Source organism: Ricinus communis, chromosome 1 (genome assembly GCF_019578655.1).
Source record: "Ricinus communis isolate WT05 ecotype wild-type chromosome 1, ASM1957865v1, whole genome shotgun sequence".
NCBI lineage: Eukaryota > Viridiplantae > Streptophyta > Magnoliopsida > Malpighiales > Euphorbiaceae > Ricinus > Ricinus communis.
In genome coordinates this window covers 10,098,526-10,115,952 of record NC_063256.1, presented here as the reverse complement: position 1 = coordinate 10,115,952, position 17,427 = coordinate 10,098,526, and the positions used below count along the sequence as shown (strand labels likewise).

The 17,427-nt window shown below is 29.7% G+C and overlaps 1 protein-coding gene and 1 long non-coding RNA gene across 2 annotated transcripts; both read left to right on the top strand.

The window, feature by feature from the left end:
- Positions 1-3,638: 3,638 nt before the first annotated feature.
- On the top strand, positions 3,639-7,164 carry LOC107262107. The gene is made up of 2 exons (XR_003080495.2): positions 3,639-4,338; positions 5,705-7,164. It is a non-coding gene; the product is annotated as an uncharacterized LOC107262107 (long non-coding RNA).
- An 8,575-nt stretch (positions 7,165-15,739) lies between these two features.
- LOC107262108 (auxin-responsive protein SAUR32-like) lies at positions 15,740-16,780 on the top strand. The gene is made up of 2 exons (XM_048370475.1): positions 15,740-16,369; positions 16,607-16,780. The coding sequence occupies exons 1-2, from the start codon at positions 16,101-16,103 to the stop codon at positions 16,665-16,667; spliced, it is 330 nt and encodes a 109-aa protein (XP_048226432.1). The 5' UTR covers positions 15,740-16,100; the 3' UTR covers positions 16,668-16,780.
- The last annotated feature ends 647 nt before the right edge of the window (positions 16,781-17,427 follow it).

The following is a 17,427-nucleotide window of genomic DNA, read 5'->3' as shown; positions in this document are numbered from 1 at the left end:
ACCAGAAAACACAGCAAGCAGAAGGATGACCTGGATTCTCTTTTATACATGCATGAGAAGAAGAAGGAGAAGAAGAAGAACAAATGTTTTAAAAAAATAAAAATCAAAAGAATAACAGAAACAAAAAAAGAGAGACTTACTGTACTTGCCACAACTTTCGCTAATTACAATGCTATGATCTTATAGCAATAGGTATTTAGGTGCTAAAAAAGTCTTCCCTCTCAGTACAAAGTATTATTATTATTATTTTCTCTAATCAGATTTAATTAAAGAAAAAGTATAGGGGAATGTGCATATTGGCCGTCTTAATAAAATTCTTTTCCAAAACACCCACCCACGTAATCCTTTTGTACGTTTGTTCTTAAACTTTATAGTAACAGTAGTTTAAGACCTCGATACAGACATCAAATTGACTTGAATGTCTAAAAGTTTGCTTAACCTTTTTCCTCCTTTTCAACCACTCCTCCAAAAACATACAGAAAGAGAGAGAGAGACATATGGCACGTGACCATGCATTTTGAGGAGAGTGAAGAAAACATGTTAGTGTTTTCATATATGATCCCAGCTGGTGGTGCTGGGACGAATTCAAAAAGGCTGCCCCCTCCTCCTCCTCCTTGTTTATTAATTGAACTGAACAGTTTAATAAATACACAAGACATGATAATTAAATTCTTCACACTTTGAATAATTCTTGAATTTCTTTTTGGACAAATTAAATTTGAATTATTTGTGAAGAAAATGAATAGCAAAGTGACAACCTGGGTTGGAGAAGCAGGGATTTGACATTTACGTGTTGTTGCCATCTCACTCACTTTCTCTTTCTGTCTATATATAGAGAAAGACACAATTTTCAAGACTGTAAAGCGTTGAAATCTCTTACAAATCCTACCCCAACATCTATCTCCTCATTTTCAATCACAAAAAAAGAAAAAGAAAAGAAAAGAAAAACCATCCATTTAATTTAACTTACCAAAAGAAAAACAATATTTTAAAAAAATGGCGTTGAAATCTGGAGCCAGTATCGTCCTCTCCGTTTGTCACTCTGATGAACAGTTGAGAGAGAGAGAGATAGAGGATGATGGTGTGTGGTGGAGCCTTTAGATGGTCGAGCTGTGATAACATGGCAGCACTTCTTACGGGCACCAATCTCACTTCAAAACAAAAACCCTTTTTCTGTTTCCATTTTTTTTTTATTAGTTACAGAAACTCATTTTAAGTCCAAAATGAGATTCATTTTTCTTCTTTCATCATTGTCACAAAATCTTTTGATTGACTTTTTTAGATGTCAAAAGCTAATTAAAAGTCTGGTTTCATATGCTTTACCAATTGAGAATTCAAAAGCTTTGAAGTAATCAACCCGTTGATTAAAAGATAATAATAATTTGAGTGGCCGTGGATCACGTGAAGATTTTACTTAGTGTAGGATACATATGTTTTAATAATAATGGTCCAGCTAGCAATTTCATTACAACTTGCAAGTGTAAGACAAAATATTACTATACTCACAAGTACAGCAACAGTATTCCGATTTTCCATCAAATTTCAAATGAACAATTTTTTGCTCGTCTCGTCTCATCTCATGGCTGGAAATTTTATTTTAGACCCTTTTACTTAGATTTCCCTAAATCAATGACTTCTATTCTATCATCATTTACTGCAAAAGGAAGAAGCTTGAAATAAAAAGGCCTGTCAAGTAAGTGAGAGATAGGGGAAACAAAATTGGACCCATTCAATTCAATTTCATGGGTTATGTGCATGTGGAGATGATAGTCTTCGGCTAGTCTCTATCTGGACAACAAAGAAAGTAGATGGCCAGTTTTAATAAGCCAAACATATCATTATCTCAAAGGCACGTCTTGTTCACATCCCTTCCTCCAATATTAGTTTTCAGCCTTCTAATTCATTACTGTTTTGATTGCTACCTAGCTTGAAGCCAAATGGAGATGAGAGGTTTGAGATAAACCAACAATGAAAATTTAAAATAAATATATATAAAAATCGCTCATATTTAATTAATTAATTAAAGTATTCATAAAGAGAAGGAAAATAACTTTTTGACGGTAATATTTACACGGTATTAGTATAAGTTAGAATTGAAACTCTAATTAGGAACTGTCATTTCTAAAAATAAAAAGAATATATATTTACATCTTTTTGGAAAAACTTTTCTTTCTCAGTTAAAATTTTGCTTCAAGATAGCATTCTCTCCTTCTTTCTCATATTATTTCTGTTTTCTTGGAAAAAATTTATATAATTATTTTCTTTTTTAATTTCTATTAATTAGTCTTAATAAATAAATATTAGAATTTTTTATTATATAAGATGTTGAATTTTTTTTAATATAAATTTTATCATTCTCTATTATATGGCTCATAACTATCTTGAGTGAAACTCCATCAACACATTTGATAAATGTTAATAATTTTTTTTATATATGTTTTTTAATATTTGATATTAATTTTTATTTTTATATTAAAATATAATTATTAATCCTTATTAATAAATTCCTAAAAAAGTATTTTTCACGAAGAAACTATTCGTTTTGAGTAATGTAGGCTAATTAAGTGAAGCGCACAGTAAATCTCCTGGTTACAGGCTTTTATGCTTAGCGGAGAGGACTCCATTCTTTGCGATAAGTATATTCGGACCCACAGTATTAAAAGCCACTGCATGAAAATTATGCTATCATCATCTACAGTGTCCTAACAAATGATTCTAATTCACGTTTAAGAAAGAAGAAAAAGAAAAATAAAATTTCTTGAGGTCGATTGAATTTCTATTTTAAGACTTGTTATTATATAATAAATGTGTTATTATTTTCCTTACACTGTATAATATTTTTAATCATTAAGCCTCCATAAATAATAAATAAAAAAATAAGAAGAAAAACAAATGTATTCAGTAGTATAATAAAAAAGGGTTTCAGAAAATTACTAAGAACAAAAGGGAAGTGAAAAAGAAAAAGTCATATTGACCTAAGAGAGTAAGCGAGGAATTGGGATGGGAAAAGAGGGTAAAAAGGTGAAGGTGAAAAGGGAAGCGTGGACCCCTGACTCTCTCTCTGTCGGTCATCGCTTCGAATTCCTCGCCCCTGCCCTAAAAGTGACACGGCAGACGAGGGTCCAATCTTTCATAAAAATTATACCAGTATTTTCTTTTTTAATCTTTAAAGAAATTCATGCTATTAATTTTAATTATAACCTTTTAAATTTGGAAATTGTAAAAACAATTAAATAATGGTAATCGATTCTTAAAAAATAAGAAAAGATATTAAATTATTTTCAGATAAAAGAAGAAAATATTAAATTGGGTTTCCATTATCGGACAGCTCAATAACTCAACCACTCCTCTGACTCAATTCTAGGCCTCCTTTACTTTGATTCCTTTTCTATTCAATTATTAATTAGTTAAATGTAAAAAAAGAAAAGAGAGAGAGAGAAACAATTACAGCTTTTTGTATCATGGGACAGTAACCACATCCTACGGTCCATAATGGGGGTATGGATTTCTAGGTTAATATAGTACATGGACAGCATAGTCACAGTAGTTCATGTTTGATGACACCATCAACCATCAGACCTAAAATCTAATGGCGGGTTTCTCTGTAGTCAAAATCCCGTACGAGGTGTTTTACCATCATAATCCTATCTTCCTATAATCCAACGGTGGATATTGATCTTTGATCAGTGTCTAGTAGATAGAGAGAGTGCATGGAGTCGTGGTCATTTCTGGAACTGAAAAAACAGGGTGGGTAGGGTCTGGGCTCTGCACCTTTCTTTTGTCTTTTTTAACGTTGGCTTTCTATTTTTTTTTTTCTTTCAATTTTTTTTTTAACTCCTTCTTATAACCCCTCCCCCCCATGCCATATCATTCCCTTCATCATCTCTTCATGATCACACCAATCTCTCTCTCTCTCTCTCTCTCTCTCTTTCTCTCTCTCGCTCTCATCCCCCTTGAAGATAGGCGAAACTCTTGGGGGATAAAAGAAAGAAAGAAAGAAAGAAAGAAAGAAAGAGAAGAGTTTTTTAGCTCCAGAAATAAAAACGCACGCACGCACACACAACAATATCATCCCTTTCTCCTTTCCCTTATATCTCTCTCTTTAGAATGAAAAGAATTGGGCTGGATGTGCAGGCAAAGAGGGAAGCTTTTTGTTTTTGAGGGGAATGTTGTCTGGCTCGAGGACTCTCTTTTGATCCCTTTCAATTTTCTCCATAGATCCAATACGGATATTGGGAGTGGGTAGATCATTTGACAGTGTCGTCGGACCAGGCTTCATTCCCCCCAATTGAATATGCTTCTCATCGAAGATTTCATTCCAAGGATTTGCATGTAGAGGTTTGATTCTTAATCCCTTTATTCTGTTCTCTAATCTGTTGCTTTTGGTCGTTTTGGGAAAGAACGGGCAGTTTTAGATCATGGGTTTTCAGTTTTAGGCTAATCAAGGTTTGTTATTAGTGTCATGTGTGCAGATTGGTGTAATGATGAAGTATTTTGACTATCTACTTTGAATAAAAGTTTTCCATCATTACCTCAGAACCTACTCCATTTATGTTTCTTTTCTGATGGTGTTTCTTTGTCAGCCTTTTCTAATTCATCATTAGCAAAGATTTCTCAAATGATGGCTTCCAGTATCTGATCTGTCCGTTTCTGGTATCTTCAGATCTGGCTTTGAACTTTGCTCAACATTCTATTCTTGTTCTTCTCTTCCTCTACCTTCTCTCTCTTCGGGTTTCATGCTCCACTTTTCAAAATAAAATCTTTTAAAAGTGGTACAAGCTGCTGGCTAAAGAGGCAGTGGCTATAAAGTGAAGCCCTTGTTTTCTTTTTCTCCTTTCTCTTTCTGTCGATATTTTTAAAAGTCTCTCAGAACCTGTAGATATTTAGAGATAATAATTGGTGAAAGAAATGTAACATACTAACATATACATACGTTTTCTTGGATACAAGTTTTAGTATATTGTTGCTGTGGTGGTTGGGGCTTGGTTGGTGTACATGTAATATGTATGTAAAGTTGAAGATGCTTTTGCCATTTGTTTATCTACTTCTGCTCTAAGTTTGGTTTGTCTTTCTCTGAAATATAAGTTGAATAGTTGAACTATATAGAATCATTACTTTGCAAGCTATAAGTAATGGACCTCCGCTTGAGGGTATTAGATTTGTAATATTGAATCATAACTCTGTAGAGCTCTTTTAGATATGGATGTTGCTTAGGTTTTCTTTCTTTGGGTTTATATGAATGCTGTACATTTAATAATATATTTTTAAATTTCAATCATACATTTAATTCTTGAGTACGGGATGATTGTGTCACAGTGTATACAAACGGGGACAATGATGTGTATTTGAGGTTGTGTGTGTGTGTCTCTTGAAGGGAACCCCGCAAGTTTTGGCTTTTGTTATCACCTGATTAATTGAAACCCTAATACTTTCCTCATACGAATAGTTTATGATATATTTAGAAACTCCTATTCTCGGATGCTTTGCTAGATTTCCTCTTATTATATTTTAGCTTGCACGTATTAGGGAAGGAAACAGTGAATATTTTGGGCAGTTAGGAAACCCATTTGAAGAACCAAAATGTCCTTCGCTTGATCTTGTGCGGTGATAGAGCAGATTTCTATGCAAAGTCAATCCCTAATGGATTGATATTGATAGCTGAAATGAAATGTTTTGATTGATTTACATAGAAGCATTGGTGCAGGTAAACCACATGCTTAAGCAGTGAGCTTTTTCCTATATTTGTGCTTCTATGTTGCACGTTTTAGAAGGGTAGTGACAAACCCATTGGATCAATAAGGGTTTTGGTGGTTGCCATCGTCGTCGTCGTCGTCATCATCATTAAATGTTCTTTATCTTATAATCTTGTTGCTCGTTGTCTGCCTTTGTTTTCTTCTCATCGGAGTTTGAGGGAGAAAACATCCTGAATGAATGTAATGAAAGCATTTTGATTTGAAAGTAGTATAAAAAAACCTACATGCTTCTAGGGCCTAGGTCATATTTCTGCCAGTTAGGCCTTGATTGTGTAATGTTCTTGTCCCGTCTCTGCCTCCCCTTCTTCTCCTTCTTCCTCGCATACGGAGACAAGCAGGCAGGCAGGCAACCATACATGTAATGAACAGACTTTACAGAGCATGGAAAATTGTGACAAATGAGGATCAGCTAGCCATTAATATCTCTTTATTGCCTGTCAATGTATGACCTAATGTTTGTAATTAATTTTCATAAGTTTCTGAGTTTATCAAAAGCAGGTTTGGAATCTGGGAAGCAAGTATGGTCCTTTTCTATTAGTGTTATTACTATGATAAATATGTTTTTTCACCTCGAGATTAGTTAGATTATGGGTTTCTTTGGTTAAACATAATGTTATACTAATTTCCAATCTATTTTCTCAAGCCATTGTTGTTGAAAAAGGGAAATGTATGAATACTGTCTCGTAAAGGACCGCCTTTTGGGAAATTGAGTCTTTTTGACCTTCACAAAAACATAAAGTACACCACTTTCTGCTTTGCTTTTATCTGTGATTATTGATTTTTAATCTTTGATTTTAGACAGGCAGAAAGAGAGAGAGAGAGAGAGAGAGTTCTTTGGCCTGGTTGATGTGTTCCTATAAAAGCTTTATGACCACAGATTTCCATGAATGATTGTTATATGTAGAAATTGACCAAGAAAACCATATAAAAACCATAGAGGATAAAATGTTGAGTACAGTGTAGAAAACTAGTGGCAAAAAGAAAAGGACCCAAGGCTTTTCACAGTTATTAGTCAGTTACAGCGGTATCCAAGAAAAGTTTGTCTTGCTTTTCTAATGTCAATTCTCATGTTATATTATGGCAATTAGCTTATTGCTAAACTACAGTCTTATACAGACTGTTAGTGTTTATACATTATGGTGTGCATATGAAGGCGTTAGCTCTTTCTAATAGAACAAGAAGAAGAAGAAGAAGACTAAACGAAAAGAAAGGGGAAGGCAACACTTGTGCAGCTATGTTATCTCAATAAACAAAAGCTTCTACTGCGATGCTTATTTGACTTCTTAGGAAAAGAGAAAGAACGAGAGAGAGGGGGGAAGCTCTATGTTTGTGGTTGGTATCAATTTTTAACTGTTTTTGACACCAAAATTTTAATTTCCATTGGTATTAAAGCTTTGCCATTTATATCTAATTGGTACTAATTCTTTAATTTGATTTTTTCTTGTACAAGACTCGTTATTTGTATTTCAATTGATGAAATTTATTGGATTTCAAATGATTTTTTTATTGATGTATTAATTAGTTTCATGCTTAGCTAAACTCTTGCCTACCATATTAGCAAGAAATATTAGAATCCCAATGGCTACTATCGTCACCAAAAGTGTAAGGTAATAACTGAATTATACGGTTTATGTAGGGGTTTAAGACATAGCGTTTAAGAATTGTATCAGCATTAGTCTTTTATCGATAATTTAGGTGAGTGTTTATAGAAGTGCTAATTATTTCCATGTGTGCATCATCCTAAAGCTTAGTAATTTTAATTTTTCAAGAGTAGTGCTTTGCAGCCATATAGAATGACGGTTCGCCTTTTAAATATGTTAGTGGTCTAGAAGGACTATCGAGTATTAACGAGTTCTTAACTCATATGAGAATTTGCATTTATGCAAGTCTCCTTCAGCTACCATTGATTGAATAAAAAAAAAGGTGCGCTATTAAAAAGAAACAAATTTAAAAACTAGTATCATTTAGATACAAGTGGTAAAGCTTTAGGACAAACGGAATAATTTATTCGAAGTAAATGTAATATGGACGGTAAGTGGAATGCCGATGTAGAGTTCCGCTCTCTGCTTCATCCATTATTGAATGAGTTTTCAATGAGTATCGTCACCTATAAGAGAAATTAAAGTTTTAGCACCAAAAAAAGAAACTTAAACATCGGTACCAATTAGAAATATAGACCAAAGCTTTAATAACAATGAAGCTATTAGCCGAAGCTCTTTTGTTAGTGCTGATTATCAAAAGAAATAAAAAACTTACTGATGAAAATATCAAAAATACGGTATTAGTTGTTTTTTGATAAAACAACTAAAGAAAAATCGAAAAACAACCATAAAAAAGTAACACCGAATCTTTTTAAAGAAAATAAAAGAACAGTATTTAAATGATTTTTTATATATTAATTTTAGAGTGTTTCTGATGAGTTTCCTAAATAATTTCTGTTAGTTTCTTATATTTTTCGGGCTTGTAAATGGAAAGATCTTCTCACTTAAAACAGCTTTTGGGCCGTCTGTTTGTGTCAGCTTTAAAGGAGCAAACTATAATCTCAAGGCCAGCCCATAAGATAGCCCAATCATTTTTAAGTGCTAGCAGCTTCTTTATTTTTGTCATCCATTGATAGGGATAGGGACTAATTTGCTAAGAGTTCCGGAATTGTAATATGAATCCGGTGGAGTCAAAAATTGTATTATTATTATTTTCCAGAAGTATTTCCATAATTTGATAATAGTTGAGAAATTAAGTCCATAACTTTTTTATATTTAAATTCTATGTTATGAATTTACCAAAAAAGGAATTAGATCAATTTTTTAATATTTGTGCAATGATAAATTCTATATATTTTCTCAACATTTTACAACTCTTACAATTTATTTTATAAATTTAATAATTAAAATGCTGTATTTATACACAAATTAAAACTGTAATGTTTATAAAATTTCAACTGGAAAAATCATAACACATACTTCAATTTCATAAGATAGGCCTCGAAAGATAGACATTAGATAGGCACTAGCGAAAGACTCGAGTCAATCACACTTTTATTGACATAACATGACATATATCTAAAAGAAAAAAAATCCTTGGAAAAAGCTCCAAGATTAGCCTATCAAGAGCTTTTCTTCATCAATTTCTGGAATCTCGAAGCTTGATTGAGTGTCAAAAGTTTTGAAAGGAATGACCCATATGGCAACTTGCTTTTCTTTTTCTTTTTTTAACTATAAATAAAAAAAAGCTTATTATATATCATAAATTATTATTTTACTATTTATAATTTATTAAATTCAATTTTTATGAAAATAAATATTTTACTTAATTTTTATAAAAATAAATCTTTTATTTCTTAGGTATAAAATAAGGAATTAGTATTTTTCTGTTGATGAAAAATAATCTCATTCCAATTCTTAAGTAATTTTTAATGAGCCAAATATTAATAACAAAAAAATTACTTGTCCCAATTTCAATCTTATTTTTTTATGAACCAAACCACTCCTAATTATAAATAAAGAAAATGGCTCAGATTTAAATATTTTTTCAGATTAAGTTACATACCTACTACCATATTAAACATATGGTATACAATTGCATTCTTTATTTATAAAATATTTGACCCTTTTTTTAACAACTGATTTGATTTATTTGTTTCTACTCTGAAATTCTTAAAGCGGAGTAGGATCATTTGGAGTTGAATACCGTTCTATTATTACAATGATAACATGAGAATTTTCTTGTTTTAACTCCAAAGATAATAGACCTTCAATTTCAAACAGTCTCAAGCATGCACAGAAAGAAAATGGGCTACAGCGTTTTATTTTTCTATTCAAGTATTCATTTTCCCTTATTTGGAGTTTGAATGTGGGTAATGATGATTTGAGTGGAGAATCGCAACCCCCAAATGCAATTGCGTGCTTCACAGTAGCTCTTGACCCTCACAAATAATTATTTATATCATATAATTGATTGGAAGTCAATTGGCTATATTTTACATTAAATAATAAACAAAAGAAGCCCATAAGAAGATGAGAGAGCAAGAGCAAGAATAAATTGTCAAAGGCATCTTTTGCCTTTTGCTTTGTTCAAAAAGATACAGTAGCTCCCCTCCACTTTGGATGGTCTTTCCATTCCCCCACTTCCTCCTTCCTCGACTTTACATCTTTCTCTTCGTATCCCACAGCCTTGTGTTCCTACCCATTTTTATAATTTAGCCAGATATTAGGAGCAGAGCTTAATTTATTTTTTTCTCATTTTTTTTTTAATTTTAACTAACTTTTTATCGACATTTTTCATTAATCAAATGAGCTTAATTGTTATTAAATCTTTTAAAATATAATTATTAATCACCATCTACTTAAAATGAATAATGGCTTTGCGATTCTCTATTAAAAGAAAAGGAGGGAGAAAGCTTATTGCATTCAATTTTGTAATTGTTTCATGGGAATAATTTCAAGATAAGGAGTAGCATTTCATTATAAAGAAAAGAGAAAGTACCTAACGAAGAACACAAGATATCCTTTAAATTATTCTATTTATTGAGAGAGATTCTCTTTGATTTCATTTTTATGAAAATAATCTTCATTTCTGTTAGGATTATCCAATGAGAGATTCGATATTGTTTCAAGGAATATAATATTTTTTTTCCATTAAAAGAAATTTTTATAAGCAGTATCTATGTTTTATCGATTGAAACTTCCTTAGAAAAATTCAAATTTATCTCAAAAATAGTTGAATAAGTACTTTCTGAAATGGATGAGTTACGTGTTTATAATATGAACAAATTGATTAATTTAAAGCAGATATATTATATTAAAAGAGAATTAATGAGTAATAATATAATTTCAAAATAAATATTACAAGAGAGTTATAAATTGAATTCCTTCATACCAGGTAAAAAATGGCGGTTTGTTTTTTTCAACTTTGTGCATCTCATAATGAATGTCAAACAATAGCCATAATATTGTCTCCATGAATATTAGAAACGAAAATTCTTAATTTTTAATTTTTTGGCGACGAATTCTTTTTTAATTGCTAAATCTCAATCTTGTTGTAGTGCATGATTTATTAATTTTGAACCCACCACAAATGGTTATTAACAACTTGCCTTTCACTTTCTTTTTAAAAAAAAAATAAAAAAAAATAAAATTTCTGAAAAGAAAATCATGCTGCAATCTTTATGCAATTTTGTGCCTCCACTTTGCCAATGGTGTTCAACTTTTTCTTTTTGTGTTTTGGTCGTTTTGTGAATGCTGGTGACAAGATGTAGTGTACTTTCAGTACTGGTGCGGTACATGCATATGGTTGCACTTAGCACAATTACACGTCTGATTAGCATTGCATACAAATTCCAACTTTGTTTAATGTCTATTAACCTGATTCTCTCTTTAATTACCAGAATAAATTGAGAACCAAAAATGATTCACCAAATACTTCACATCTTTTCTGCCACCAAACAGATTTTCTAATATGCGACATCAAAAATAATAGCATTTTACAGTTGTGTTATAAAATGTTTATATTTTAAAACATAAAAAAAATCTTAAATTCAATTTTTTTACTAAATAAACTTTTATCTTTATAATGAAACTAATGAATGACTAGTTTTATGTGTAACTCATAATCAATAGCTTTCAATGGATAAAATAAAAATCAAAACATTTGATTTGGGAACTCAAAAATTTGCAGAATTTGATGAGAAATTTTAAATTTTACTATGAAGTTATGCTTTCTTTCTTTCTTTTCTAAGAAAATATTGTTATTAACTATAAAATAAATAAACAATTATGCTACATAATTCATTTTTATTCATTTAAACTCTTAACTACTTGATATGGTATATAATACTATTTTTAATATTTTAAGATTAATATTTTATTAATAAAATAATTTTATAAAAATATTATGTCATACTAGATGACTAAAATTTAAAATAATTTAAGATGAATTGTTTAATATCTTTTTAAATAAGTATTAAGAAATTAATATAGTTTAAAAAAGTTCGTTAATTGGATATTTGGATGTGCAATAGCCATTTCAAATGAAAAAAATAAACTATTATTTATCATAATATACTTTGAGAAGAAAACTAAATAAATAATAGCCAGTAAAACAATTAAAGTTAATAAATCTTTTCAATTTCCTTTTTTTTTTTTTTTGTAATTTTCCAAAACTAATAATATCAGTTCACCAACCAATTTCAGAGCCACAAACCTGCCACCCTTTCTTTTCTAAAAAAAAAAATATATATGTATATATTAAAAATTATTAATTTTTCTTTTTCTAAATATGAGATATTATTCACCGGTTAGGCATTGACAGGCCATAAAATTTGGAATTATGAGCTCAACCTTTTTAATTTGTTGAAAAAGAAATGAAATGCTATCAAATCTACCCAACTTGATCTCTGGGTCCCATGGGAATTGGAAATTCTACCAAAAGGATAGGGACATTTTTGTCATTCCGTCTTCGATTTTATTCCCCACTAGGCTACAACAGTCTACTGCTTCTAACGTTTCTATTGAGTTCGTGCAGGAAGGGTCCGTACCTCTCCCTTCTTTTTATTCAATTTGTCTTTTGTTCTTTTAATTACGTTCGCACTCTATTCCTCAATCACTCGATCCTTACCATTTTTTTTGAAATTTTTACATGTTGAGATTGATTTTGCTATTAATTTGAAATTAATAGTTGAAACTCATTTTTTTTTAATTTTAAATTTAAATTTTAATCATAATTAATCAAATTCAGAGAAATTTTATATTTTTGGTAATGAAGATTCAATTGCTTACCATTTTTAATCATTGATCAAATTTTATTTATATCTCCTTAATGAGAAAAATCAGCAATGTCATTGAGTTTTTCTTTTCTTTCATTTATTCTTTGATTGTTAGGAAAATAAGTTGTTACAGTAATTCATTAATACTTTTATGGGAATATTAATAACTCGTTATTATCAATCTTATATTTCACTTCTAATAGTTAATATTAAAATTATACTAAAAGAAATAATCAATATTTTTTTCCGTTCAATATGTATATTGGTTTAGTTTCCGTTCAAAAAGAAAAAAAGGCTCAAAACAATTTATATTTTTTGGAATAAAAAACAGATAGTATCATTTATATTTTGCTACTAGATAATATCTTTTTTTCGAGTATTCTTAGTGAGAGTTTTCATATAATCTACAGATTTATCATTTGCGATGCCAAATTAAAAGAGTAAAACTACATTATCATTTTTATTTTAAAATAACAATAAAATTTTAAATTACTTTATGTTTTATTTACTATAATATTATTTTATCTCATCAATAGTTTAATTATATAATATTAACATATTTTATCTCTATTTGTATAATTTCAGTTATAAAATTAAATATTAAATCTAAAAAACACAAATTTTATTAAATTAATTTTAACAAAATAAAAAAAGTAAACTCAGTTATCAATTCTATGTTAAGATAATTTGCATTCAAAACAAAATCTGTGCTAAGATAATAACAAGATTCCCTCGTTAAGATAATATGTGTTTGAGTGTTTATAATAAAATCAACTCTACAAAAATAAAAATTATTAGAAAACTCTTCCTACTTCGTATCCTTCTATCACGTCAAGTTAAAACAGTAAACTGCACCATTAATTCTAAGTTAAACATAATTACAAGATTCTCTAATTCCCTCCTTAAATGTAATATTTGTTTTGAATGTTGTTAGTAAGAGAATTTACAGATTCTACAAACTTTACCAAAATCTATCTTTTTATTAAAAAAATTAAAATTTTATAAAATTTCTCATAAATTCAAATCCTAAATGAAGGATTTCGAAAATTTATTTCTTTATTATTAAATCTCTCATTTAATGAATGAGAGATTGTTAATATCTATTTAAAAAATACACTTGAATTCCATTAATTAAACGCACCTATTAAATAAAGAAATATGATGTTAAAACTTATAATCCCTTGTATTTTGTAATACATTAATTTTAACAAATTAAATCTAAAAATTTTGAAAATGCCATTCCAAATGAGGTCTACATAAGAAAGAAACTAAAATTTAATCATTAATAATTATTTTATTCCAAGTTTTTCTCTAATTTCTAATGGTTCGGCTGGTGATGTTTACACTTGGTCATCAATTTTTTTTTTTATGCACCTAACTCTCATTCAAATAATTTAAATTGGACACATATAATTTTCCACTGGACCACATATGTATGAATGAAACTTACTTATTGGACGTACTTGGCAGCAGATAAATAATTCCAATTCTATTTTAGATCTAAACATGTCAATAATACTTTAAAACAAATTTTAACAATTTATTATTGACATGTTTAAATCTAAAATAGTCAGAATTTATTATAATATAATAAGATATTTTCTAATTATAATAAATTCTTAGTATGTCAATGATACATGTAGACCTATTCTAAGAATTGGCATTAGAGTTCAAATTGTCTATTATAATTTATTTTAAGATAATGTTTAAAAAATTATCCTATATTTAGAAGTTTTTTACTTACGGGATGAAAATATTTTTTGTATCAAAAGAGTACCGCTTCTTAGTATATTTTAGATATATATTTATATAGTCTTATATATATTAATGTAAATTATTACTAAATTATGATTTTATAAACAATGTGGCATCTAATAATATATTATAAACTATATAAATATATTAAAATTTTTTTTAAGAAATTATTTTTTAAATTTACTTAAAATTAAAAAATATATATTTTAACTTTTTATCCAGATAAAAAGTTTCATAAAGTAGTCCAATCGTTTCGGTCCTGAATGACATACTAAGAATTTATTATAATTAGAAAATATCTTATTGAATGTTAAATTACTAAAAAAAATTATATTATTAAAAATTATAATTTTATTAATATTTTTAATTTAAAAATAAAAATAACTAAACGTACTTAAAAATAATTAGAAAATAAAATACATTACTCCTTTAATAATAAAAAAAAAACATTTTTATCCTTCAAATATAAAAGCATCAAACTGCAAAATAGTCTTTTGAATTTCACTCTTTATTTTATCCAATATTATTAAAACTGAATTTTTTATTTTTTATTTTAAATTTTTCCTAGTTGCATGTATTTACCTTAAATGCTTAACAATAACGGAAGGCAAATAAATAATATCCAAGAACAATTCAACATTTGAATGAGAATTTCCAAATATATTTCATAACCAATCATGCACGAAAATATGGCACTTATTTTGCATAAATGATGTTATTGTTTTTCCAAATTCTATTAGTAATATTTTTCAAGCTAAAAATAAAGCTTCCATTTTAAAAAACCGTCGACAGGGAAGATATTCTATTAACAATAGAAAGTGCGAAAATAAATGCGGGGACTGACTGGCAGATTTTGTTTATTAGATTTTCAGATTCTTTTAACCAAATTTTCTCTGTTGTCTAAATAAATATTAATATTTATGTGATATTTAATATTTTTATAAAGTTATTTTTGATTTTAAAAAATATTAAAATATATATTTATAGAATATTACATATCATATAAAATAGAGAAAAAATAAATTATATAAAATTACTCTTATATCTAAGAAAAAAAAAATAGAAGAAAAATGGAGTAATAAAAACCACATATAATAAATTGATGATAGTTGGTACAGGAGCATAAACGACCCTACGGTTTCTTCCCCTTAGTAAAGCCGAATAGACATCTCCAATGTCTACATGGACATGTTCGATACCTGCTATTGGCTGTCTCTGATATTTGCACTCCTGTAAACGACACTCCATTGTCGGCTATGCTCATGATACTCAGCCCCACCTTTTCCCACGTGTCATCATCTTCTCCACTCACTGTCCACGTGTCTCTCCCTTTCTGAATTCGGCCTATTTACCCACTCGAAGAATCCTAGCTAACGCCTGCACCCCAACAGCATTTTATAACAACGCTCTTACTCTTCTCCATATTATCATATCCTTATCTTACCCGTTTTAATCAAACTTCTTCAATATCACCTTTGTGTAAAAAACAAGTAAACTAATACAGTGATTACGCTATTAAAAAATAATAAATATTTATTATTATATTATTATTATTATTTATCTTTTATAATTTTGAAAAAGAAAAAACACTATCTGGGGCTATCTCAATTCCTCTCCCTTCCTATATATCTTTATTGTTTTCTGCTTAGTATGTCTCGTTTGGGGTTTTTATATTCACCATGACCAACGTTCCAAAGTTTCTTAATCACTCTTTCCTTACCCATCTCAATCAAGAACCTTGGCCCTTTTCCTTTGTTTTCTTGTAAAAGCTTTCTTGGGTTTTCTTGTTTCTTGGGTTTCTTGGTTCTTGATTTTTTGTAGTGACCATTATTATGGGTAGTGGAGAGAAGAGTGTAAAGAATTTCCATCTACACCTGCCTCACCTTCATCACAATCACCACCACAAGAAGCAAGCGAGAGACGTTCCGAAAGGCTGTTTGGCGATCAAAGTAGGCCAGGGAGAGGAGCAGCAGAGATTTATAGTGCCGGTGATATACTTTAATCATCCACTCTTCATGCAATTACTTAAAGAAGCAGAAGATGAATACGGGTTTGATCAGAAGGGTACAATCACTATCCCTTGCCATGTGGAAGAGTTTAGGTACGTTCAAGGCATGATTGACAGAGAAAAATCCCTGCATCACCATCATCACGGTGGTGGGTGTTTTAGGGTTTGAATATGATTTGATATCACGAAAGACTTTTGTTTGGGGGGCGTTGTGGTGCCAAACAAGGCCTAACCCCTTCCATGTTCAAATCTTTCCTGGGATGTAAATTCGGAGTCTTTTTAGGGCTTGTTTTGGTTTATTTTTCTTCTTTTCTTTATGTTTCTTGTTAGACCTCTGCTGGCGGTTGATTGGCCGATGAGGGAAGAAGACGATGAAGATAAAGGTCGATAATGACGAGAAAAAAATGTTAGCCTTGCATATTGTATTTCATTTTTGTTATTATTTTGTTAGGAATCTCAAAGTAAAAAAAAAAAAAAAGTTAAACGCTTTTCCTTTTCTTTTTATTTTTTTTCTCTCTCGGATAAATTTAATGGCAATGGCATCATTAGTACAATAGAATAGAGAACGGAAAGCAGTGGTAGGGCCATATGCAACTGCTTTAGAGCTTTAAATTTTGGCTTAGGCTAACAATCATGACAGCAATCACGGAGTATTTAATTTAATTTAAGTTAAAATTTGAATTTAAAACAAAATCTAAGTTGATTTCTTGATTATCTTTTCTCTCCCAATATAACAAAAGTGATGTATAGAGGCAAATGATTTGCGTCACCTATGATTATTGTTTCTGATGTTTTTCTTCTTCTTTTTTCCAGCTAAATTGTATTTCTTTTTTTCACATAAAACATTTATTAGATATCATAAAAGCTTTCTGGGGCTAACTTGTTTTATTTGCCTCCAAAAGTATTGCCCCATACAGAAATTCGAAAGCCAAAATGTTTACATTTAGTGACACATAATTATGTCACAACATTAGCTAAAGTTTATTCGTTCAAATCTGAAGCCAAAAGAATGATATATATGAAATCCTGTATAGAAATTTAATACAAATGATAAATAGTCCACTCCTAGTACACTCACTTGTATGAACTCGTATTCATCCAAAAACATGGAGTTCACTAGGAAAGCGGCTGATCTAGTATGGGCGAAATAA